Raw genomic sequence first — 26,826 nt, 5'->3', positions numbered from 1 at the left:
CACATCAGAGAGTCCACACTGGAGAGAAGCCATAAAAATGCCAGCAGTGAACTAACATTATTTTTGTCAATAAGGAATACAAAAAATATATTTGCAGTCCTGCTGTGCTAAGAAAAGGCCCTTGTGATTTTGTTTTTCTGTCCATATGTCTGTTTATGTTTTAAAATTGTATTTTGTTAGATTTAGGTTTTAATTGCTAATAGGATAGATAATTGTTTCGGGTTGTAACTTTGGCTGGGGATTGTGGTTCGTGGTATAAGTTAGCTAAATGGGGGGCTGGGATTCGTTGCAGTTGGTTAGAATAGTTTTGGGAATGACAGCGTTTGGAACTTGTGGGATGTTGGCTGAAGAAAGTGGAGGCTGATATTAACAGGAAGGTGGCTAGTTTCTGGGAATGGCAAAGGGGGGCTTGTTACCTGTGGGGCATAGACTGTGGGAATTGAAGGTGGGGGCTAGGTTTTAAGAGGGTGGAGTTTTAGGTTTGGGGGTTTTAATGTATTGTTTGGATTGGAGTGGGCAGTTCTGACGTAAACGCCGAATTTCTGACTATGTGTTCTCAATAAAATTCTTTGTTGTTTCAACAGACTGGACTCATTGGTGTACAGAAGATCTGCATTTGCCCAAAATTTACCCTTTCTTCTCTCCTCAGCCATCATCTCCATTCCCAGCTATAAGAACAGCAGAGGCAAACACACATACAGTGGTGCCTCGGGTTACGAAATTAATTCGTTCCGCCATTCCTTTCGTAACCCGAAAATTTTGTAACCCGAAAAGGCTTTCCGTTAGCACTGGAAAGCCTATAGCTGCACTTTGCATTTGAATTTCGCGCCGAAATGAATTTCGTAACCCGAAAAATATTTCGTAACCCGGAACAGTTTTTTCCAATCCAACTTTTTCGTATCCCGGAAATTTCGTAACGCGATCATTTCGTATCCCGAGGCACTACTGTACATTTATGTGTGTGTGTGTGTGTGTGTGTGTGTGTGTGTGTGTATACATAGACTTTATTTCCAATGCAGAGCCTTCCTTTCTTGCCTTTCCTGGGCTCCATTGTGGCCTCTTCGAAGTGTCCTCAAAATAGGGAAGGAAGGGGAGGTTGCTGAACCCCCGGCACACTCATTCCCTTCCCTCAAAGGCCGCCAATGGAATAAACAGCAGGAGCAGTAAAGCCCTGGTGATCCCTGCGCATGATCAGAAGGGGTCTTCAGATATATGTGCGCATGCACAGTCTCAGCCCTAAAGCCATTGCTGCCCTCACACTCTGTTCTGAGGGAAGGAAGGATGGAAATGGGGGGAAACCATTCTTTGTTCAGAGGAATGGCTGGAATGTCTTCGGGGGGGGGGGGGGCCCTTGGGGATTATAAGAAGAAGGAATCCCCTCTTCTCCCCCCAACCAAAACGCAGGGGGCCTGCCAGGTCTCCTCTCCCTCTTTCCTTCCCTGCCCCTCCTCGGGGGATTCCTTGGGGCCCTGGTACTTGGGGTTATCATGAGAAGAGAGGGAAGGGGGACCATTGGAGACAGGCATGACCATGGAGGGGGGTCCAAAGATAAAAAGGGCTTTGAGAAGCCCCCTCCATCCTGGAAAGTGGGGCAGAGGAGAGTCCCTCCCTTCTGATGCCTCATTTGGAGAAGATTTTTGTGCCAAATAAAGAGCACCACACAGCATAGGCTTCAATAGCATTGGAAACAACATTATTCGGGGGGGGGGGGGTTTCTCTGGGGTCTTGGGGGGAGGAGGGGGGAATCTGGGACCTGACTCAGGCACTCCCCCCCCCCCAGAACCCATTATTAGAGGCTTCCACAGCTCACTGTGATGCTTTAAATGACCATTTTGCAAATAAAATCTCTCAGATAAGAGCCAACTTGGATGCTGACATTATTGCTGATGCTATAGGTGAGGTGTCCAGTGACTCTGTGAATGGGATCATCCTGGATCAATTTAAATCTGTGAGTACTGAAGACATGGACAAGCTCCTTGAAAGTGTGAAGAAGACAACTTGCCCTCTCAACCCTTGCCCTTCATGGCTAGTCATCCAAGGAGGAGATGCACTTAGGACTCACCTGAGATATATCATAGATGCATCTCTGAGGGAGGGCTATTTTCCATCTTCCATAAATGAAGCGGTGGTACAGCCGCTTCTGAAAAAGCCCTCCCTAAATCCCTTGGACATGAACAAATACAGACCGGTCTCCCATCTTCCATTTCTAAACAAGGTGATTGAGAAAGCTGTTGCTCTTCAACTCCACGTGGTCTTGGATGAAACAGATTATCTAGACCCATTTCAAATTGGCTTCAGGATCGGATATGGAGTCGAGACTGTTATGGTCGCCTTAGTAGATTATCTCCGCTTGAGTATGGACAGGGGAAGTGCAACCCTGCTGGTGCTTTTGGATCTCTCAGGGTCCTTCGATACCATCAACCATGGCATCTTTCTTGAACGTCTGAAGGAATTGGGGACGAGGAGGCAATGCATTGCAGTGGTTCTGGTCCTTTCTCTTGGGCAGATTCTAGATGGAGATTCTTGGGGATAGTTGGTCCTCTAAGAGGGAGCTTAAATCTGATGTTCCTTAGGACACCATCCTCTCCCCAATGCTGTTTAACATAAACATGAAGCTGCTGGGAGAGATCATCTGGAGACATGGCATTGGATGTTATCAGTACGCTGAGGAATCCCAGATATATCTCTCCATGTCCCGGACTTCAGCGTCAACTAAGAAAGGCATCTCCCCTCTGAATGAATGTCTTGAAGAATTAATGGGCTGGGTGAGAAAAAAACAGAATGAAGCTGAATCCAGATAAGACAGAGCTGCGTAATGCTGGAGATCCTAATCCAGGTATGGAGGTTTGAGACGTGTGATCCACCTGTATAAGGGGTCACACTTTCCCTAAAGGACTATGTTAGTAGTTTGGAGGATGCTCCTGGATCCATCACTCCAGATGTCAGCTCAGATACATGTGACGGCGAGGAGTGCCTATTATCTCCTTCAGTTGATATGCTAACTGCACCCAGTCCTGGAAGCTGAAGACCTAAAAACTACAGTTCTGATCTTAATTTTATTTCATTATATTTATCAATTATTTCTATTAACTGATTTTCTGAATATATCTTCTCACCTTTTTCCTCAAATAATTTTTCAAAGTATGTAATGAAAGTATTTTCAATTTTCCCTTGTTCCGTTATGATTGTGTTATTTTGTTTTAATTTTAGTTATCATTTTCTTTTCTCTCTCATTCTTTAATCTATTAGCCATCCGTCGGCTTATTTTATTAGCATTCTCAAATTGATTTTGCTTTGATCTTCTTAAATTTATAGCTATTTCCTCTGTCATTTTTTCTCTAATTGTTCTTTCAATAGTTTTATTTCATTCATTGTTTTTATCCCCTTTTGTTTGTTGTAGTTTTTGTTCTCTAATTTTAAATTCATTCCTAATTTTTTCCTCTTTCTGCTTTTCTCATTTTTTATTTCCATTGTTCTTTGTATAAACAGTCCCCTTACAAATGCCTTACTAGTATCCCATACAACCTTCATTTTTACCTCCTTTCCACTGTTTTCTTTGAAAAACATCTTTAACTCTCTCTTTACCTTATTTACAAATTCTTCGTCATCCTCTTTCATTCTCCATCCTATATTTTTGTCCCAATTTATATTTAATTCCAGCTCTATCATATTATGATCCGACATCGTCCTTGGCCAAATTTCCATTATTTTTTTCACTTTAGTAACCAGTTGCTTCGTCACGAAAAACATATCCAACCTTGAGAAGGATTTATGTGCATCTGAATAGAAGGTATACCCTCCTTTGTTCCCATTACAATGTGACCAAACATCTAAGAAATTAAATTCCTCTTTTAAAACAAAAAACCTCTTGGTAATTTTCCTTGTCTTTTCTTAATTACTTTTTTCTGGGATTTCCTGTCCCAAATTGGATTTAGAACTCCATTGAAATCTCCTGTCAAGATTAATTTGTCATTATCAACTTCTCTCTTAACCTCCGCCAAATTTCTATAAAAGGTTTCCTTCTTCTCTAATGGCCCATAAACATTAATCAGTACATATTTAACATTATCTATCAAAATCTCCACACACAAGAATCTACCGTCTTTATCTTTCTTCTTTATATATCCATCTTTTATTTTTGTTTCCTGTAAACACAATAAATCAAAATTATTCTTCCCTAGATACTGCATTACATGCTTTCTCCTTCTCTCTTGGCTTATTCCTTTTACATTCCACGAAACTATTTTAAGCCCCATTTTCCTTTTAGAGAGGTTCTTATGTCTTTTATGTAGACTTTCCTATCTCTCCTGAGTAACCCTCTTCTGAGCTTTTGTTTCCCAAATTGTCAGTATTTACCTCCTTAATCCCTAGATTATCTCTCCTTCCTTGCCCTTTTCTCTGGGTCTTTTCTTCTCTTTGTCTGTTTACACTTTCTCCTTCCTTCTTGTCCCTTTCTTTATTTCTTTTTTCTTGCTCTCTGTTATCTCTGCTTAATCTCTCATAAAAGGCTTTTCCTTGTTCTATTGTACTTATCCTATATCTCCTCTGATGGTAATGAAAGATCACTCCTTCTATCTTATCCCATCTGTACAGTATCTCATTCTTACTGCAAAAGAATATTGTTAGGAATTTATATTCCTGTCTCTTTCTAATTATTTGCAATGGTAAATCCTTATAAATTTCCACTATTCTATCTTCCACAATCAATTTTTTCTCATAATTTCTTTGCAATATTTGCTCTCTCATCCTTGAGCTTGTAAAACATACTGTAATGTCTCTGTCCAATTTCCTTTCCTTTGCTATCTTTGAGCTAAGTCTAAATATCTTATCAATCTGTGCCTCCATCAAATCCTCCTCAATATCCACATATTTTCCCAGCATACTAAAGGTATCCCTGTTTTGTGGATTGTGGGTGTGATTGTGGTTTGCTGTATGGTCCAGCCAGCATGGCAACCTCTGGATATGATCCCTAGAGTAGGAATCCCTCTTCGTCTCATGGCTGTTTGGGGCTTTTCTCCCTCCCTCCTCTCTGCCCCATAATAGTCAAGGGGGGACTCGACTCACCTTTGCGAAGGTCTCTTCCAAGGGGCTAGGATTCAGAGACAGAGGTTTAATTTGCATTACAGAAATAGTGCACTTCAACACTGCTTTAACTACCATGGGTCAATTCTATGGAAATCTGGGATCTGTAGGTTTGTGAGCTAATGTCAGTGAGCTCTGGTGTGAAAACAGACTACAAATCCCAGAATCCCATAGCACTGAGAAATGGCAGTTAAAGCGATGTTGAACTGCATTAATTCTGCAGTGCAGATTCAACCATAAGCCATGTTATTCAGGAATATCAGTATCCTAAGGGATCTTGTAGCACCTTTGAGACTAACGGAGTGAAAAAAGTTGTAGCATATGCTTTTGTAGACTTGCGTCTGGAGTTTTGTGGAAGAGAGTCATGGCAACCCTAGTAGCCAGAACCTTCTTTTGTCCTCCATTTTGGGAGAGGAGAGAGGGAGGCCGAATGGAGAGCTCCCTGGGAAAGAAGCTGTGTCTCTCCAGGATGAGAGGCCAGAGACCTAGGAGCAGGGCCTCTGAGGAGGAGTTGCTGTCTGAAGCATTGGACTTTCTGGGACCTTCCTTTTGTGCCCATGGAATACAATGGCTTCTTCCCACCAAGAACCCATAATAGTCCTCTCCGAAATCTCTTTCTGGGAGCATTGGTGAACTGCCCTGGGCCCTACTACTTTGCAAGAAATAAAAATACACATTTGAAATGATGCAAAACAGCTCATGCTTAAATAATACATGCCTCAAAAGTGACACCAGATTCTCCCCATCCCACCCTGGGCTTCCCTTTCAGGTTAAAATGTGGTGGGCAAAGCATGACCCACGGCTCCATGCATCAGGGACTTCTCTGTAACCCACAGCGGTCAAAAATGTCTGGGGTCTTTTCATGATCTTGGGATGTGAGGGGCACTTCCGCCATGTTTTGTGGGACCCCTGGGTCAATTTAACACCATAAGATGAGGTGTCCTCCGCTTGCTTCCCAGAAGCATGGCGAAAACGTCCCTCATGTTGATGTTGATGCTTATTTTAACCAATTCTATTTTATATTATTGCCTATTGTTTTATACATGTTTTGTAGATTGTCAGGTTTTATTTTTATTGACTTGATCATTTGTATGTACAGCACTGTGTACATTTACAGCGCTATAGAAATAAATGATGATGATGATGATGATGATGATGATGATGATGATGATAAAGTTGCACTCTCTCAGCCTCAGAGGATGGCCATGGGAAACCCACTCTGAAGGAACCTGCCAAGAAAACCCCTTCAGAGACTCCCAAAAGGTCACCATAAGACCTGGAAACAACTGGAAGGCAGACCCCAAGAACAACATTGGGAAATAGGGGCAAGCCTTGCCTTGGGAAAGTGTAATGACTGGGCTCCAGTCAATGGAGGTCTTCTTCAGGCAGAAAAGGGAGGTTTATGCAAATGCAGAATGACATCACTGCTACGGAAGGCTCTCTTGACCAATCAGAGAGCAAGATAAAGGTTCTTCTGGAAGCTTCCATGAGAAGGAGATATAAGGCCTGAGAGACCAAGAGACAGTTGGGGGAATTGTGTCGGTTGGAGATCGAGAATGAGAGTTAAAGAGCGGATCTTGGAAGTTAGTCTCAGAATTGGAGGCTTCGGTTTATTTATTTCTTTAATAGCTTGTAGGAATTGAATATTATATACTTACAAATATTGTACCTGAAAGATTCTTAATATCTTGTATGACTTATATTTCAGTCATATTTTGTTATTTATAGTAAATATCTCCTTGGAGTATGTACTACTCAGGCAGACCCAGCCATTTTGTGTTCTGGTGGCCATTTTGTGTTCTGGCAGCCATTTTGTGCTGCTTGTGACTGTGGGGAATAATGTTCCAGAACCGTCTCTGAGCCTCAGTTGAACAGAGGCCTCTCTTTCTCTCCTGAGGCTCCAGAGTCAGAAGGAGGCCAGGCTCCTTGGGCCAAAAGGAAGGAAGTGTGTCTCTTTGTGTGTCTTTTGTGTCTCTTTTCTGAGAGGGTTTTCTTATTACAAAGCTCTGCTCCTTCTGGGGAACATGGGTTTTAAGAGGGATCAGAAATGGGGAGCATAGTTTTAATACAAGCCTTATTCTTCTTCTTCACAAACATTGGGATTTGGCTTCTAAGAGGAAGCTTGTCCCCCCAAAAAAGCCAAATGTAGCTCCTTTGGAATTTTTTAAAGTCTCCCCAGTTTTCTTATTAATACATTTTCAGGGAAGACGGAAGGAGGCAGACCCGACCATCTCATATTACCAAGAATGATACATACAAACATACAAACAAACACAAATAAGAAGAATAAGGATAAAACAGAAAAACAAACTGCTTATATTTCAAAAAAGGCAAAACCATATTTAACAGGATAAAAATTTGACATGGGTGTTTCTATCTTTTTACAACCGACTTTGGCTGTATCTGCACTACAGAAATAATCCGGTTTGAAACCACTTTAACTCTCCTGGTCCCATCCTATGGAATCCTGGGATTTCTAGTTTTTGTGGCATGAGAGCTCTCTGGCAGAGAAGGCTAAGTGTCCAAAGGTAAAATCCCAGGATTCCATAGCACTGAGGGTTAAAGACAAACCTATTACTCGCATTTACCATCCGCTGCTTCCAAACTACCAGACAAACTTTTATTTCTATCTCATTCATTTTTTAATTATCTGTTAATAAGTAAAAAGTAAATATATATTGTTCTACTTATACTTATCCTTACAAATAATTTGTTTTCTCTTGCAGTCCTCATTAAAATTGTAAAACACTTGAGACAAAATCACTCTGATTAGATTAGATTCCATAGCACTGAGCAGTTAAAGCAGTGTCAAAGTGCCTTATTTCTAAAGTGCAGATGCAGCCTTCTTGGGAAAGGGGCTGATGCTGGGGAAAAGAGGAGGAATGCAGAAGGAAAGGAGGACGGACAGACAGAGGGCCACCTGCAGCTGGACTGGCCTCCCTGAGCGGTCAAGACCTGAGCTGGGTTGTGGACGATGGACACTCTTAATATTAATATTGATATCTTTCACTATTGATTGTAATTAATCAGGTTCCTCCTTTCAATAGCATCAGGAAAATGTTTAGATTTTGTTAAGGTTTAGAAGTCCTGTTTGGGTCCCTTCCGACTTTGGGGCCCTTTCATCCTCCATTTTGGTTTCCCTGAAGGCCACAAACTGAAAACTGCCAAGCGCTGAGGCAGAGGCGGCCATTTTGTGTTCTGGTGGCCATTTTGTGCTGCTTGTGACTGTGGGAAATAATGTTCCAGAACCTTCTCTGAGGCCTCATTTGAACAGAGGCTTCTCTTTCTCTCCTGAGGCTCCAGAGTGAGATGGAGGCCAGGTTCCTTGGGCAAAAAGGAAGGGTGTCCCTTTGTGCCTCTGACCCTCCATTTTGAGGCGAAGGAAGGAAGGAAGGAAGGGGCCTGTGGGGGTCTGAGGAAGGGGAGGCAGGGGACCCAGGGCTGGGCTTTCGGGGCTGGGAGAGAGAGGTGGGGAAAGAGACCCTCCCTTTGGGCCCTAGCTGGGGAGGGTCCATCGGTCCTTGCCTCCCCCTTTGGGAAAGGAGACCCCCTCAGCCCCCTGGACTCACTCCTGCCACTCATTCCTAGAATGGCTGGGACTCAGGGGAGTTTCCTAGGCATTGTCACTTTCTGCCCTCCATGGCCATTGACACTGATCTTTTCCAAATTGCCTTCCCTCCGTCAGCCCTGTGGATCTCTTCCTCCTTCGCACTCAGAGCAACCCTTCTCTACGGCTGAGGAGACGGACTCTGACCCAGGGAAGCTCCGGCCATAAAGGACCGCAGAAGAGGCCTTTCTGGGGCTGCAGGAATCAGGGTCTTTGTTCTGAAGGTAGGCCTTTATTCCTGGAGCTGAAGCAGGACTTTGTTTAAATGCATCAGTCCAGGATTGTGTGGAAGGGTTGCAGCTGAGAGAGTGAACCCATGCTTTGCAGGCATAAAGCCCCAAATTCAGTCTCTGGCAACATTGTCTTCCCAGAAGGTGGAAGTGAGATTTCCAGACCCAGACACACAGTGAGCCAGTGACTCCTTTGTGTGGGGACTGTGTGTGTACATGGTGTTTACTAGAGCTTTGTAAGGTGTTTGTTTCACTGGGTTTATAAAAAATAACTTGCACTTATCTTTGTCGATTTAGAAAAGGCCTTCGATAACATAGGATGGGATATGTCATTTGCAAGACTTGAAAAAATCTAAACAGGAGCTTCTTATTTAAGATGGATAAAGGCAATGTATAAAGATCAAAGAGCCAGGTCAGGAGGTTTCAGCAGATGATGCGCTCATTTCACATCTAGCTACAGGGACATAGCCAGGGTCCTCTCCCATTCCCCATCCCCTGACCCCCCTCCACTCTCACAAGGCATGGAGTGTCAGGACCATGGAGAACAGGTCTGAGGAAATGACATGCATGTGGCCACTAGATGGAGCTGTTGTGGGAGTCATTTACAGCTCTAGTAGCAGTTAGATGTGTCAGCATTTAAACAGTGCATCATTGGAATGTTGATGCAACTGTCACCTGTCATTCTCAACTGTCTCTGAGGAAGAGTCAGACAGTGTGTGCCTCAGAGTGGGTTGTTACTGGTGTGGATGGTGGAGGGTGTCGATGTATATAGTGTTGTACACAGTGGAACTTCTTATATGAATAAAAGCCTCATCTGAGAGAAGATTACAGTGTCTCTTTGCTTACTGAGAAAGCGACAGGTGTTTCTTCAGCTCACCAGCTACTGACTACAGTCAAGGTGGAGTATCTGGCGCCATATGTTAAGTTAACGTGTTGCCTCACGTGCTGCGCAACATAGCAACATCAAAAGCGTTTTAACATGGACTATCTGTTGTGTAGGGGAGCTGCAGTGAATCTATGCTAGGTCCAGGGGGCTTTGTTTGGTGCAGAGAGAGGAAGGGGATACCCACCTCTGCATTAGCTCAAAGGAGGCATATGTCACCTACATATCTCACTAGCAGCATGCTGTTCTCTGTGTCTTTGAGTGATGCAGGATTTCTTGACAAACCAAGCCTAACCCTAGTCTCTTTTCTCAGGAACCTCATCTCGGCTTCCTTGTACACAGCTTTGTGACATATTTTGCTGGAAGAGACCCAAGTGCAGGGCCACCAGGACCCCTTCCCACCTAATGGCCAACACAGAAGCCAAGCAGAGGGAGTTGGGCTCCAAGAGAAAGAGGCTGGCAAAGTACAAGAACTCTTTGGTGAGTTGACATCCTGACTATTAGTTTCATTTGTGTCACTGCTGGGCCAGCTCATGAAAGCAAGTGGAGAACATATTGTCCCAGTTCGGCAGAGAAAGTCCTGGTTAATCCTCTGCCACCCCACCTTTTCAGGGGCTTTCAAAAATGTCCCGGTTTCTCTCTCCTCCTCCCACTTTCCCCCTTCTCTTCAGCTCTCTTGGGTCGGTGAAAAATGACTACCAAGGAGTTTGCACCCATCAACCCAAAAGGGGGGATAGGAGAGGAGATAGGTTGCCAGGGTCTTCCCTTGCTAGGAGGCTGAGGCAAAAGCAAACTGCTGTGCCCTTCCTAGGTTGTGTGATCTTCCTCATAAACAACTTTGGCCATCCTCACCACCTTCTGGTGTTGCTTGTCCACATGTGCCTTGCTTTTCCTGTCTGTGAAATTTTGGGGATATGGGAGACCATCTCTGGATCTAAACTGAGGGTGGGCCCAGTGGCCCTCAAGTCCAGAGTGCTCCCCAGAACTGGTTTTTAAAATGACATTTGCCTCCAAAATTTGGCAAGAAATGGCTAAATGCACCATAATTCTTTTGTAGCTAAATGTACTATATGTTTTGGGAATGTCAGTATCCTTCCTCATCCATCCTCAATATCCCAGCCATGGCCTAAATTATACTGTTTATTATATTGTATATTATGTTGAAAATATCTGAGACAAACTGGATCTCAAAGGCAGTACCTTTTTTGTATACGTCTCATATGATGTGCACAATGGGACAAAGTCTTTAATGAACATCTATTGAGGAAACCTTTCATTAATAACTGGCTAACTGTGAAAAAATGTTTTACGTTGGACTTCCACTTTGGGTTTCCCCACAGGAGGCTTTTTTAGGCCAATGGGGAAAAGATCAGAAATGGATAAGGTACAGAGACATATTAACTCATGATAATGAAGGAAATGTTATATTAAGATTAAAGGAAGAAACCATAACTAAAATAGGCCATATGAATTGGTTGAATTATATTCAACTTAAAGAAGGAATCACAGAATTGTAGGGTTGGAAGAGACCACAAGGGCCATCAAGTCCAACCCCTGCCATGCAGGAAATCACAATCAAAGCATGCCCAACAGTATGCAAAGCAATCTTGTAGCACCTTGAAACCAACTAAAAGGAAGAGATTGGCAACATGAACCTTCATGGCCTGGTGCCCAATTCATCATATGCATGATAGACCTTGTCACAATAGGTTTACCAAGCCAGATTTACAAAGGATAAGAGTTTATTTGGTTTTGAGAAAGAATATAATGAATATTAATAAATAAAATAATAATAAATTTTATTTCTACCCCGCCCTTCCATAGGTATGATCAGGGCGGCTTACAAAAATATTAAAACATGCCAATACAGGTTAAAAATACAATATAACAGTTAAAAACATTAGTACAAAAACGGAACAGGAAGACGATAAAATATACATGTCAGGTTCAAGAAGAAAAGAGGAGGACTTTACAATGGTCCGGAGGTCAAAAGGGAAAAGGAGAGCAGGAAAAAACAGACAGTCTAAGGTGGGAAGGCCAGCCGGAATAGATATGTTTTCAGCTGTGTCTTAAAGACAGCTAATGAGGCGGCGGAGCGAAGCTCTGCAGGGAGCTTATTCCAAAGAGAAGGGGCAGCAATAGTAAAAGCCCTCTGTGAGGTCCGCATCAAGTTGGACCTAGGGACCTCCAACAATTTGGTCCCGGAAGTTCTGAGCGTGCGAGGCGGATTATGTGGGGAGAGGCGGTCCTCCAAGTACCCTGGGCCCAAGCCATTTAGGGCTTTATAGGTCAAAACCAACACCTTGTATTGAGCTCGGAAGCAAATAGGCAGCCAATGAAGATCTTTTAAAATAGGTGTTATATGGTCCGACCTGGAGCTACCAGCGACCAATCTGGCTGCCATGTTCTGCACCAATTGCAGCTTCCGGGTTTGGTACAAGGGTTGCCCCATGTAGAGCGCATTGCAGAAATCTAATCGAGAGGTTACCAAAGCATGTACAACAGACTCAAGGTCCTTTCGGTCCAGGTAGGGACGCAGCTGGCGTATCAGCCGTAGCTGATAACAAGCACTCCTGACCGTCGCATCCACCTGAGAAGTCAGCTGGAGCGACGAATCAAGGAGTACTCCCAAGCTGCGCACCGAGTCCTTCAGGGGGAGCGTGACCCCATTCAGGACCGGGTGACAGATCTCACCACCCGAAACCGGGGAACCTATCACCAGTACTTCCGTTTTCCCTGGATTCACACTGAGTTTGTTCTCCCTCATCCAGCCCATTACCGACGCCAAGCAGGCATCTAGAGGAGAGATGCCATCCTTAGTTACTGCATCAGTCGGAGACATAGAGAAAATTATCTGGGTGTCATCAGCGTACTGATAACACCGCGCCCCATGTCTCCGGATGATCTCTCCCAGCGGCTTCATGTAGATGTTGAATAGCATAGGGGACAAAATTGCTCCCTGAGGGACACCAGATGTCAGGGCCCTCTTGTCGGAGCGACAGTCCCCCAGCTCCACCATCTGGGATCTGCCCGAGAGGTAGGAACGGAACCACTGCAAAGCAGTGCCCCCAATTCCCAACTCCCTCAGTTAAGTATTCAGGGTGTCTTCTGCCAGAAAGATAGATAGATAGATAGATAGATAGATAGATAGATAGATAGATGGCCAGATAGAGAGTGACATGGATAGATAAATGACGAGATAGATAGATAGAGGGATAGATAGATTGATAGACAAATAGACAGATAGATAGATAGATAGATAGATAGATAGATAGATAGATAGATAGATAGATAGATAGATAGAGGGATAAATAGAGAGATGAATAGACAAACCGACAGACAGTCAGACAAGCAGACAAACAGACAGACAGATAGATGGATAGAAGAATAGACCGATAAATAGATAGATAGAGAGATAGATTGATAGATAGATAGATAGATAGATAGATAGATAGATAGATAGATAGATAGATAGATAGATAACCAAACGGGCAGCAACGTTGGAACGAGTGAGGAAGGGTTCCATGGGGAACGAGCCGGATGGTCACGTAGGACATGGCAGCAGGTAAATTATGAGGGGCTATTGGGAATCTGAGGCCAATCTGGTATACAGCCTTAGCTCTCTGCGCCATAGGAAAAGCCAGGAACCAAATGGTCAAAAAACCCCTCCTTACTTTACAGATCAAAGAAAGGGTTTCTACATCAAAGGGAAAGGTGCTGGGAAACAACTCAATGGGAGGGGTTGGAGGGAATCTTAAGGTTCTGATTTCATTCTGAGTCTTCAGTTTTGGCAAAGACGTGGCAAGAATACTTTGTTCCAGTTCTATCAATAAATTTTCTGTTTCATCTGAAGTTTGTTGTGGATCTTTGGCCAGAGTATTTCCCGAGTCTCACAGTTTGCCAAAACTCCACACAAAATGACGACCAGGGAATCTCCGCCACCCGGAAAGGTGCCAGCCGCTTCAGGAGGGATCTCGGAGTGGGAGAAATCTTTCGAGGGCGCTGAGCAGCGGGGAGCCAGACCCAAGCAAATGGGCGAGGGAGGCGGACTACTGGAGGAGCTGTGGTTCCCACTCCCGGAGGACGAGAAGAAACGCCGCAGAGCCGGCAGAGTAACAGCTTGGGACCAAGCTGTGGGAGAGGCCATGCTGAGGGCGCCAAGGGAGGAAAACCTGGCAGATGAGGTGGCGGGCCTTAAGGAGGATTTGAGGGAACTGAAATCCCTGATGTCTCAACTGACTACCAGAGAGTCAGAGCAGCGGGAGAATCACTCCACCCCCAAGCCGGCGACGGATGCGCTCGGCGAGGGCTCGGAGGAGGAGAGCGACGAGGAGGCAGAGACTACCTCGCGACCCCACTCACGGCACGGCGGTCTAAACGCGGGCCCCAGGAGGGGGAGAGGAGAAACGGAGGCGCTGAGGGAGCTCCTGGCTAGTAAACTGGAAGCCAAATTTAACGGGGACCCGGAACAGCTCCCTTTCTTCCTGGCTCAGGTGGCGGGACACATGAGGACCAGAGGAGATTACTTCCCGGATGAAGGAGAAAAGGTGCGCTGCGTGGCTGGAAGGTTGGAGGGCCAGGCGGCCCAGTGGCTGGTGCAGCTCTACGACTGCAGGGCTCCGGAGCTGCAGAACTTGGGGGCATTCATGACAGCGCTTCGAGCACGATTTGAAGATCCCTTCCGAGTAGACCGCGCTAAAACTAAATTCATGACGCTGCAACAAGGCAAGCGATCCGTGGGGGAGTATGTGTTAGAGTTTAGAAGCGTGGCCGCCCAGATCCCAGATTTCCCAGAGCCCATGCTGGTTCGTCAGTTTCAGGACGGACTCAACTCCGAAATACTAGAGTGGGTGCTGATGAGAGGGAACCCGGCGGGGCTGCAGGAATGGATGCGGTGGGCTGGAGAAGCCGAGACCACCAAGGAGCGAGTGCGACTGGCCAAACAGCGGGCGGCTCTCCAACAGGGCAAGGCTATGGTAAAGTCCTCCGGAGGAGGCGCCCAACAGCACCCAAAATCGATGAGGGAGTCTGAGAAACAGCGCAGGATGAGGCTGGGGCTGTGCTTGGCTTGTGGCATGAAGGGACATCTCATCGCCAAGTGTCCAGAAAGGGCCGGCGACAAGGCCACCGGCAAGGCGCCGCCGAGCTCCGGAGGAGGAGCAAGAAGGGAGACTGCGGGGCAAATCACCCACCCAGGAACTGGAGCTCCACGTTTTGAGGCGCACCAGAAGGATACAGACCAGGACGGGAACATCCCAAATGTGGTGAGTGGGGGAGTGCCCATTTATTTTTTGGAAGTGAAACTTGGGCACCAGCGCAAAGGAACTATGGGAACTTTGCTGGCAGCCTTGGACTCGGGCTGCACCAGGTGCCTAATGAGCCCTAGCACAGTGCAGGAATGGGGAATTAACCAAGAGCCTCTACCTGAGGAGATCCCGTTCATGCAGATGGATGGCTCCATGATGGGGGGGGTGCCCAGTAGGACACAAACAGAACTTTTAACGTTGAAAATTGCTGGACACCAGGAACCCATACAGTTCGTAATTGGAGCAACTCAGGGCTGGGACTTGGTGCTAGGCATAGATTGGCTGGCGCAGCACAATCCTGCTATTAACTGGAGGAACAAGCTGTTGACTTTTAACGACCCAGGATGCAAGCAGCATCTGAGGCTGAATGGACACCCGTCAGCCGAGAATAGTCAAGCTTTGACAGTAAAAATGAGGGGCCCCTGTGCCATGAGCGCAGGGACAGGGGTCCAACCTCTGTTAGGGTTCCCAGGGGTATATCGAGATTTGGGGGATGTTTTTGAAGAAAAGGAATGTGATGTGCTGCCCCCCCACAGGGACACAGACTGCGCAATAGAACTGAACCCAGGGGTTGCCCCACCCAAACCAAAAATGTATCCCATGACACCCCGGGAAATGAGCACGCTCAAGGAATTTATTGAGAAAAACCTGGCCAGGGGGTTTATTCGCCCTTCCAGCTCGCCTTTCGGGGCTCCAGTATTTTTCAGGGAAAAGAAGGATGGGACTTTGAGACTGGTAACGGACTATAAAAACCTGAATGCCATAAGCACCTGCAGTAAATACCCACTTCCCCTGATGAAGGATATGCTGAGTTGGCTATCCACAGGGAAGATTTTCACTAAGTTGGATTTGCGGGATGCTTACTTCCGAGTAAGAATCAAGGAAGGAGATGAATACAAAACCGCATTCCATTGTCCTTTGGGGGCGTTTGAATATTTGGTTTTCCCGTTTGGCCTTTCGGGAGGTCCTTCGTGCTTTATGAAGCTTGTACACGAAGTATTGCATGATCTGCTATTTGAAGGAGTGTTAGTGTATCTAGATGACATTTTGATCTATTCTCAGGACCTGAATAGCCATGTACAACTAGTCAGAAAAGTGCTGAAGAGGTTGCTGGACCACAAACTGTATGTGAAACTGTCCAAATGCCACTTCCACACAGACACACTTGACTTTCTGGGGTACAGGGTGTCTACTCAGGGACTGCACATGGACCCCCACAAGGTCCAAGACGTTCTGAATTGGCCTGAACCCAAGACGCGCAAGCAGGTGCAGAGGTTCCTGGGATTTGCAAACTTTTATAGACAATTCATCCCTGATTTTGCTCAAGTGGCGTTACCTATTACTAATCTGTTAAAAACCTCTAAGGGGGAAGGGAGAAAGCAGCGAGGGCAGGGCCCCCCAGGGATAGAGAAACCCAAGCCATCTAACAAGATTAACTGGACTCCAGAATGCACTAAGGCGTTTGCAGCTCTGAAGCAGTTGTTTAGCTCAGAGCCAATACTTAAGCACCCCGACCCCGAGCAGCCTTTCGTAGTGCAGGTAGATGCCTCGGATGCAGCAGTGGGGGCAGTATTATTGCAGCGGGATGAGGGGGGCCAGCTCAGACCTTGTGCCTATTCCTCCAAGAAGTTTGATTCGACGCAAGCCCTTTGGCCATGCTGGGAAAAAGAATCATTTGCTATTAAGTGGGCTTTAGACACTTGGAGGCAATTCTTGGAGGGGGCTCCCCACCCCTTCGAAGTATGGACTGATCACCGGAACTTAGAGGCATTGCAGACTCTGAGGCAGCTAAGCCCAAAACAGCGCCGATGGGCTAAAGATTTCTTTAAATTCAATTTTACCATAAAATTCATCCCAGGGAGGGAGAATGGGCTGGCTGATGGGCTTTCACGGATGCACGGGCCTGGGGAGAAGGAGGAGTTGGAGAAACAGGCCCTGTTCACAGCACAACAGCTGGGGCTAGGGGTGACCACACGAAGCCAGACAAAAAGGGAACAAGAGCGGGCAGTCGCAGACTTAGACCCCCTATTACGAGAGGTCCTCCAAGCTTACGAAGGGGATCTAGAAATCAATAATTTGAAAAGTGAATTACAGCAGACGGAGCATGGATTGTGGGGCAAGGACAATAAGATATATGTGCCCGAGGACTTAAGGGCTAAGGTAATGGCAGCATGCCATGATGTCAAGGCGGCGGGACATTGGGGATTTGTGAAAACTTGGCACACTCTGCGAAGCAAATATTGGTGGCCAGGGGTGTGGAAAGAGGTGGAGAACTATGTTCAAAGCTGCGTGGTTTGCGCCAGAGCTAAGCCTAACACAGGGAAACCTAGTGGGTTGTTAAGGCCATTGGAAACCCCCACTCGGCCCTGGCAACACATAGGCATGGACTTTATTACAGACTTGCCTGACAGCAAGGGCAAGGACACCATTTGGGTGATCGCAGACTTGTTTTCCAAGCAAGTGCATTACGTGGGGTGTAAGGGGGTACCCAGCGCGCCACGGTTGGCAGACTTGTTCATAGAAAATGTGTACCGGTTACATTGTTTACCAGATAAGATAGTCTCCGATAGAGGAGGAACCTTTATTTCTCAATTTTGGAGGTGCTTACAGGACAAATTAGGGGTGCAATTAGCGCTGAGCACGGCTTTTCACCCAGCTACAGATGGTCAGGTGGAACGCACTAATCAGTGTGTGGAAAGATACCTTAGATGTTATGTAAACCACCTGCAAGACAACTGGATGGACCTGTTGCCTCACGCGGAGGTAGCGTTTAACATGGGGGTACACGCCAGTACAGGAGTGTCACCATTTCAGGCTGTATACGGCTACGAGCCAAGAGTCATCCCTCAACTAACTCCAGCCCCGGAGGATCCAGTGTCAGTGGGGAATTGGAGCCAACTATTAAGAGACAATTGGGGGAAGGTTGAAGATGCTCTAAAGCAAGCTAAGCTAGACTACAAAAGGTTCGCGGATCAACACCGGAAACCAAGTTGGGATATCAAAGTGGGGGACAAAGTTTTTCTATCGACAAAAAACTTGAAGTGTCGGCTGCCGTGCAAAAAATTGGGACCTAAGTTTGTGGGACCTTTTAAGGTCAAGCGGCTAATCACAGAGGTGACGGCCGAGTTAGACCTTCCAAAAATGTATAAACATTTACACAATGTTTTCCATTTCAGTTTGTTGAAACCAGCGATTGGGAGGAGTAACGAAGACGAGGAGAAAATGGAACCACTGCCTCTGCTGATTGGAGGAGAAGAGCATTTTGAGATTGTAAAAGTGTTGGACTCTAGGATGATGCGGGGGCAATTAGAATATTTGGTGCAGTGGAAACATTTCCCTGTAGACATGGCTGAATGGGTGAACGTAAAAGATGTAAATGCTGATAAGTTGGTTAAAGAGTTCCATCTGGCTTATCCTGACAAGCCAAAAGGAGGGCGATAGGGCTTGGGGAGGCAGACTGTCAGAATCCACCTTCAGTTAAGTATTCAGGGTGTCTTCTGCCAGAAAGATAGATAGATAGATAGATAGATAGATAGATAGATAGATAGATAGATGGCCAGATAGAGAGTGACATGGATAGATAAATGACGAGATAGATAGATAGAGGGATAGATAGATTGATAGACAAATAGACAGATAGATAGATAGATAGATAGATAGATAGATAGATAGATAGATAGATAGAGGGATAAATAGAGAGATGAATAGACAAACCGACAGACAGTCAGACAAGCAGACAAACAGACAGACAGATAGATGGATAGAAGAATAGACCGATAAATAGATAGATAGAGAGATAGATTGATAGATAGATAGATAGATAGATAGATAGATAGATAGATAGATAACCAAACGGGCAGCAACGTTGGAACGAGTGAGGAAGGGTTCCATGGGGAACGAGCCGGATGGTCACGTAGGACATGGCAGCAGGTAAATTATGAGGGGCTATTGGGAATCTGAGGCCAATCTGGTATACAGCCTTAGCTCTCTGCGCCATAGGAAAAGCCAGGAACCAAATGGTCAAAAAACCCCTCCTTACTTTACAGATCAAAGAAAGGGTTTCTACATCAAAGGGAAAGGTGCTGGGAAACAACTCAATGGGAGGGGTTGGAGGGAATCTTAAGGTTCTGATTTCATTCTGAGTCTTCAGTTTTGGCAAAGACGTGGCAAGAATACTTTGTTCCAGTTCTATCAATAAATTTTCTGTTTCATCTGAAGTTTGTTGTGGATCTTTGGCCAGAGTATTTCCCGAGTCTCACAGGTCGATGGTATCGAAGGCCGCTGAGATGTCCAGAAGCACTAACAGGGACACGCTCCCCCTGTCCATGCCCAGACGGAGGTCATCAACTAAGGCGACCATGGCAGTCTCAACTCCATAGCCAGCCCGGAAGCCGGTTTGAAATGGGTCCAGAAAATCGGTGTCATCCAAGATCGACTGAAGCTGGAAGGCGACTGCTCTCTCGATTACCTTCCCCAAAAAAGGCAGCAGCGAGATGGGTCTATAGTTGTTATGAAGCAGAGGGTCTAAGGAGGGCTTCTTTAGCAGGGGTTTAACCACTGCTGATTTTAATTTAGTTGGAAACTGACCCTCACTTAGAGATGTATTGATTATGCGGTGTAACATAAGTCGCACCGCATCTCCCCCCTGAGCTGCCAGCCATGAGGGACAGGGATCAAGAGAGCAAGTCGTCCTCCTAACACTTCGGAGGACACCTCTCCTATATAATCTGCATAAATAAAATGACAGAAGATGAAAAAATATATTATGTAAAATATATAACATCTTACTGAAAAGATCCCTTGAAGAAGTGGAAATTAATGATTCTATGACAAAATGGGCACAAGAATTGGGATACAATTTAGACTTGGAAAAATGGGAAGAAGCTAGATTAAAAACAAAAAAAAATTACTGTAGCACAAAAAATAAAAGAAATTTATTTGAAAGTTGTAAATAGATGGTATCAAACACCATTCTCACTAGAAAAAATTATAAATTAAAGGATAACCGGTGTTGGAGATGCCAAAAAGAAATGGGTACATATTTACATATGTGGTGGCAAAGCACATATATAAAGTCTTTTTGGGTGAAGATTCATTTGGAAATAAAGTTAATATTAAAAATTGATTTTGAGTTTGGACCAGAAATATATCTGTTAAACAAGACCTTATTACTAGACCCAGAGGAAGAAAGGAAATATTGGGAAATATTATTATACTTAATATCGGCTGCCAGAAGGATAATAGCAAAGAACTGGAAATTACCTATAATAATCCCAGAAATAGAGACTTGGCAAAACGAAATTCAAGAATTGAAAGATCTAGACAGATTAACAGCATTAATAAACAAGAAGGATATGGTTAAATGGGGAAAGGATTGGGAAGCTGTAAGACTTTATTTAGCGGCTGCTCAGTAAGGAGAGGTACAAGAAACAAAACCTTTCTATTCATACCTAGAGATAGGGGAATAAGATGTTGTATTAAAAGTTTCTTGTGGAGAGTTATCAGGAATAAGCCTAACAGATTTATAGCTTGTTGATATATGTTTTTATTTATCTTGTTGTAAACATGCAAGCTTTGTAAAAAAAAAAAAAAAAGATGTATTACCACAATAAAAAAGGGGGGGAAAGGCAGTAGCTTTTTGCTTGCTAACAGAATTTAAACTTTATTTCCTGGACTGAATTCTGAAGTAATGAAATAATATTTGGATGCACCATGTGCTTTACTCCCCTTTTGCTTAGTCACTCTCTGGATGAGGGCTATTTTCTATTTCAGGTGACCTTTGCGGATGTGGCAGTATATTTCTCAGAGGATGAATGGAAACTGTTGACCAAGAAACAGAGACTGATGTACAATTATGTAATGATGGACAATTATGAGAATGTGGCTTCTGTAGGTAAGGAACCTGAATCCATGGCTCTTTCTATAAAGACTACGGTCCCTTTCATACTATATTATCATGTCGCTATGGTTCCACTAGAATTATAGAATCATAGAGTTGGAATAGACCACAAGGGCCATCCAGTTCAACCCCCTTCTGCCCTGCAGGAATACACATTCAAATCACCCCCAAGAGATGGCCATCCAGCCTCTCTTTAAAGACCTCCAAAGAAGAGGACTCCATCAAACTCTAAGGGAGTATATTCCACTGTCAAAGAGCTCTTACTGTCATGAAGTTCCTCCTAATATTTTGGTGGAACCTCTTTCCCTGTGTCTTGCATCCATTGTAGTGTCTCCTTTTCTCTGTAGTAGCAAAAAGCAAGCCTGCTGCTTGCGCAACATGACACCCTTTCAAATATTTAAACATGGCTATCATATCCACTCTTTATTTTCTTTTCTCCAGGATAAACATAACCAGCTTTCTAAGCTGCTCCTCATAGAGCTTGATGGCTTTCATACCCTTCACCACTTTGGTTGGCCTCCTTTGGACATGCTCCAATTTGTCAACATCCTTTTTGAATTGTGGGGCCCAGAACTGGACACAGGATTATTCCAAGTGAGGACTGACCAAAGCAGAATAAAGTGGCACCATTACTTCCCTTGATCTAGAAACTATACCTGTATTGATGCAGCCTAGAATCACATGGGCCTTTGTAGCTGCCTCATCACACTGTTGGCCCATGTTCAACTTGCGATCTACTAGGAGTCCTAGATCCCTTTCAAGCCTAGTTTAATTGTGATAGCAACATCCTGTAGAATATTTGAATCTGTAGTTCACTGAGGCACTATTGCTCTCCAGTTTCTAAGGATTCTGAATACTCCATCCTAAACTGCCTATTACAGGATTTTGTAGGAAAAAGCCATAGAGATTAATGCTTTTCTCACCCAAATGGTACTCAGCACATCCCTGGGCAAGTTTCCTACCTCTTTTGGCCCCTCTTCCATCCTTTAAAGGCTCTGGAGAGTCCTCTTGGGGGAAAGACCTCCCTTGGGTCTGCAATGGCTCAGAGAGGGCCCAAAAGTGGCAAAATGGCCTCCATTTCCCCAAAGGGATGCTGTGGGATGTTGAGGGGCAAAATATTATTTCACTCCCCTCCCCCAGGCAATATAATGTGGGGTTGCCCCTGAGGTCTCCTCCAAACCCCATCAGTAGTCCATGCCTGTCTTATAATGTTTTAAGGCTGCTCCCTGGTGCTTGACCCTCACCAAAATTGGAGTCCAAGTCCCAGCCCCCTTGCTCTGCCTTTGCCAATGAGTTATTTGTATATTGCTTATCCTGCCATTATCAACCAATGAGCCTCAAAGTATCCTTTTTTTGAATCACACTGTGGGTATGTGTCTGTGAGAGAGAGATGGAGAGAAAGTGAAAAATTGAAAGGCAGGGAAGCTGAATATGAGATGCTTAAGCAGTGCAGATGGCAAGAGGGAAGGTTGGGGAGCAGAGGGAGAAAGGGAAGGGGATCAGGCTATGGGAGCCAGGAGGGGAAGGCAGGAGCAAAGCCAGGATCGCCTAGCTCTGTGCGGAGAGGAAGGGACCTCTGGGAAGGGCCAGGAGAGGGGCCTTGGGGATTGGGAGGCAGCCACCACCCTGACAGATTTTAAGAACTGAACTGGTGAGAACCGGCTCAAGTCCTTGTTTTCAAACATATTAAGGGGTTCCATTTAGAAATTATGAGCAATGTCTATGAATAGAGGAAAAGGCGACAGAAAAATTCCTTTTTCTCTAATGTTTCTTTTCCAACCTGAGCTTGCTTAGCTCCATGGTTGATTCCAGAGGCTCTTTGTTACCCGAAATGCTGGAGTCTGGGGAGGACACTCCCAAGTGCTATGCTTTTAGGGGAATTTCATACTTTGTTCAAAGGGGAGATTGGGGCAACAGTGGCCTCGGGAGTCATCCCGTCCCCCCCCCCCCCGGCATTAGGGGAACTCAGTGTATTCTCGAGCCCTATTTACATGAATGGTGCTCCGCGCAGTGGAATGTCCGTGCCCGGCACAGTCACAGGCACCATTAACCCTTATGGGGCACGCCTCCCTTTTTCCTAGTGTGGCTTTTAGTGTATGCTGAAATCCGCCCAAGGCGTGCCCGCATGTGACATAGGTGCACTGTACACGCTTGCACACACATATAAGTGTTCACACGCACACACAAGAACTAGGTAACAAAGGTGGGAGTGGTGAATAGATGTTAGGCTTTGCTAATGGTAATACATAACCTAGACAGAACTTGATTCCAATTGCTGAGGGTCCAGAATGGGGAGAGAAGTCAGTAACTCCCAAGGCAAGTGGAGCTGGTGAGTGTAGTGAGATGTTTAGCAATGTAAACCAACAGAGAGTCTGTCTGCAACAAGACTGAAATATTTATACTGAAATTGTTGCTAGTGGGCAGAACCTGAGTTTTCTATAAGGTTTAAATCACTTTAGAATGTTTTCTGGGTGGGGAAAATATAGTCCAAAATCAATTTGAATGCAATAGGTGCTTGGTGCAAATACCTCAGACATAAGGGATTAGCACACCGGTCCTCAGGTCCTTGTTGGCTCTGAATTCCAGTCCTGTTCAAAAGCCAATGTACAGCGCAATGTGAGCATGATGCTCCCAGATGCAGCTCAACTTAGCAAAGTATGGGGAAAAAAAATTCCAGGTACAGGTTTTGGCAATGCACTGACCACTTTTCACACTTAAAAATAAGTCACTGACACAGTTGATTTCATCTGAATCTTTGGGAGTTCTCTATCTTGAGTTGCAAAATAATAAAAGTATTTGCAAGCTCTCCTCTCTGACTTCCATCATGCTCGCCATCTCTTGTATATACAACTCCAATCCAATCCTATACACAGCAATTCACATGTGAGGAGTATACTGTATTGGCTGTGATTCATCTCCTGGTGCCACACAGCATGAAGCATCCTCTGCAGTTAGCTTGCATCATGCCATGTGCTCTGACTTAAGAATCTATGGCAGTCTCACAGGAAATGATGCCACCTGTCAATCAAAATATTTTTACTCATGTTTAATGGAATATTTTTTCAACAGCCCTTTGACTATCAGCTTCCACTGATTCCCTCAAGGCAGTCCCCATCCAGTCTCTTCTTTGCTAGCTCATATGAGTAAGGATACAATCGTTCCATGTATTTAGGGGCATAAGCAGCAGGGCATTGCTCAGGTCACCCACTCCAACTTTATTAATTTAATATCAAATAGGTGTTGTGGATGATAGGCTTTAAAAGGTTGTGACAGAATAGAGTAAGGCAGAGGAGCCAGATTTTGTTAACAATTCAGATTTATTCAAAGCTAGCTGTCCTCAGTAGAATTCCTAACAAAACTGAGGCCCAGAGCCAAAGAAAATGGCTACCTTTATAGGAAAATAAACAAAGAAAACTCATCTTCATCACTTTATTGGGCACTTCACACTCCAAACATATACATTTCCAACAATCATAGTTCAGATACATGAATACATTTAAATATACTTTAAAATACCCTTGGCTACACCCCATTGCTCCTTATCAGATATGGTGGCACTCAGAGGAACCTCTGCCAGTGAAATTACATTCTATAGCAGTCTTTTCCTAATGCTCTTTGTTTCCTTTAAGTGCTTGGACAAATGCTTCACCTTGAACAACTTCAAATCTGCTCCCCTTCTGCATTCCACTCTCCCAGAGGCCTCTATTCTAAACTGTGTACTTTGGTTCACTCTCATACTTTATTCCATCTAGATATACATTGATTCTTGCATATTACCAAACACTGATATTTGGGTTTCTTCACCTCATAGAGAGGTGGGCTTGGGCTAAAACGTTCCTCTCTTAAATCTGATATTCAGTATTATCTGTCATTATCCTTCTATACAGAAGAACGTGTCAGTCATGAGAGAGTCCACACATCAGAGAAGCCATACAACTGCCAGCATTGTGGGAAACATTTTGCTTACAAGTCGATCCTTGTCATTCATCAGAGAGTCCACACCGGAGAGAAGCCATGCAAATGCCAGCATTGTGGGAAATGTTTTTATTTGAAGTCAAGCCTAGTGACACATCAGAGAGTCCATACAGGAGAGAAGCCTTACAAATGCCAGCATTGTGGGAACTGTTTCTCTTTGAAGGGAGACTTAGTGAGACATCAGAGAGCCCACACAGGAGAGAAGCCATGCAAATGCCAGCATTGTGGGAAATGTTTTTCTTTGAAGTCAAACCTAGTGACACACCAGAGAGTCCACACAGGAGAGAAGCCATACAAATGCCAGCATTGTGGGAACTGTTTTTCTCGGCAGTCAACCCTACTGACACACCAGAGAATCCACACAGGAGAGAAGCCATACAAATGCCAGCATTGTGGGAAGTGTTTTTCTCAGCAGTCATACCTACTGACACACCAGAGAGTCCACACAAGAGAGAAGCCATACAAATGCCAGCATTGTGGGAAATGTTTTTCTCAGCAGTCAACCCTACTGACACACCAGAGAATCCACACAGGAGAGAAGCCATACAAATGCCAGCATTGTGGGAACTGTTTTTCTCAGCAGTCAACCCTACTGACACACCAGAGAATCCACACAGGAGAGAAGCCATACAAATGCCAGCATTGTGGGAAATGTTTTTCTCGGCAGTCAAACCTACTGACACACCAGAGAGTTCACACAGGAGAGAAGCCATACAAATGCCAGCATTGTGGGAACTGTTTTTCTCGGCAGTCAACCCTACTGACACACCAGAGAATCCACACAGGAGAGAAGCCACACAAATCCAAGCAGTGAACCAACATTATTTTTTGTAACGAAGGAATACAAAAATCTTTTTTCAATCCACTGGTTCTAAGAAACGGCCCTTATGATTTTATATGTACGGTTTGTCTGTCCATATGTCTGTTTATATTTTAAAGTTATGTTTTGTTGAGTTTAGGTTTTAATTGCTAGTAGTATAGATAATTGCTTTGGGTTATAAATTTGGCTGGGGATTATGGGTCATGGTTTAGGTTAGTTAGACGGGGGGCTGGGATTTGTTGGAGCTAGCTAGAATAGCAATGATAGCATTCAGAATTTGTGGGATGTTGGCTGAAGAAAGTTGGGGATCGGTAGTAAGAGAAAGGGAGCCAGCTTCTTCAAATGTCTGGAGGGAGAGATTGTGCTTGTGAGAAGGATGGCAAAGTGGGGCTGGTTAATAGTGGGGGATGGATGGTGGGGATTGTAGGTGGGGGCTAGGTTTGGTAGAAGGTGGAGTTTTAGGTTTTGGGTTTCAATATATCCTTTGGCTTGGGGAGGGCAGTTCTGGCTTAAACACTGAATTTCTGACTATGTTTTCAATAAAGTTCTTTGCTATTTCAACACATTGGACTCTTTGATGCACAGAAGTTCTGAATTTGCACAAAACTGACACCTTCTTCTCTCCTCAGCCCTCAGCTCCATTCCCAGTTATAAGAACAGGCCGCCAGCAGAATGAACAGCAGCAGCAGTAAGGCCCTGGTGATCCCTGTGCATGATCAGAAGGGGCATTTCGATGTATGTGTGCTTGCGCAGTCTCACACCTGAAGCCATTGCTGCTTTCACAGTCTTCGTTCTGAGAGAGGCAAAGAAGTGGGGAGAGCTCTTGTTCTATTGAAGGAATGGCTAGAGGGTCTCCCAGGGGGGGAGGGCTCGGGGTTATAAGAAGGAAGAAAGCCCCTCTTCTCTCCCCAAAGAAAGGGAGCGGGCTTCCCAGGCCTCCTCTCCTTCTTTCTTTCCCTTTGTTCTCCTCAGGGGATTCCTTGAGGCCTAGGTACTTGGGGGGTTATTAGGAGAAAAGCGGGCA

General features: G+C 44.9%; 1 protein-coding gene across 1 annotated transcript; it reads left to right on the top strand.

Moving 5' to 3' along the window:
- Positions 1–8,775: 8,775 nt before the first annotated feature.
- LOC149287722 (uncharacterized) lies at positions 8,776–26,363 on the top strand. The gene is made up of 4 exons (XM_089492480.1): positions 8,776–8,913; positions 10,116–10,282; positions 20,881–21,001; positions 24,895–26,363. Exons 2-4 carry the CDS (start codon positions 10,208–10,210, stop codon positions 25,794–25,796), a joined length of 1,098 nt encoding a protein of 365 aa, XP_089348606.1. The 5' UTR covers positions 8,776–8,913; positions 10,116–10,207; the 3' UTR covers positions 25,797–26,363.
- Positions 26,364–26,826: the final 463 nt, after the last annotated feature.

The sequence above is a fragment of the Sceloporus occidentalis genome, unplaced genomic scaffold, assembly GCF_023333645.1.
Source record: "Sceloporus occidentalis isolate IW3139 unplaced genomic scaffold, rSceOcc1.0.p SCAF_57, whole genome shotgun sequence".
NCBI classification, from domain to species: domain Eukaryota; kingdom Metazoa; phylum Chordata; class Lepidosauria; order Squamata; family Phrynosomatidae; genus Sceloporus; species Sceloporus occidentalis.
The sequence above is the reverse complement of the archived record's forward strand: the minus strand, read 5'-3'. Positions and strand labels throughout refer to the sequence as shown.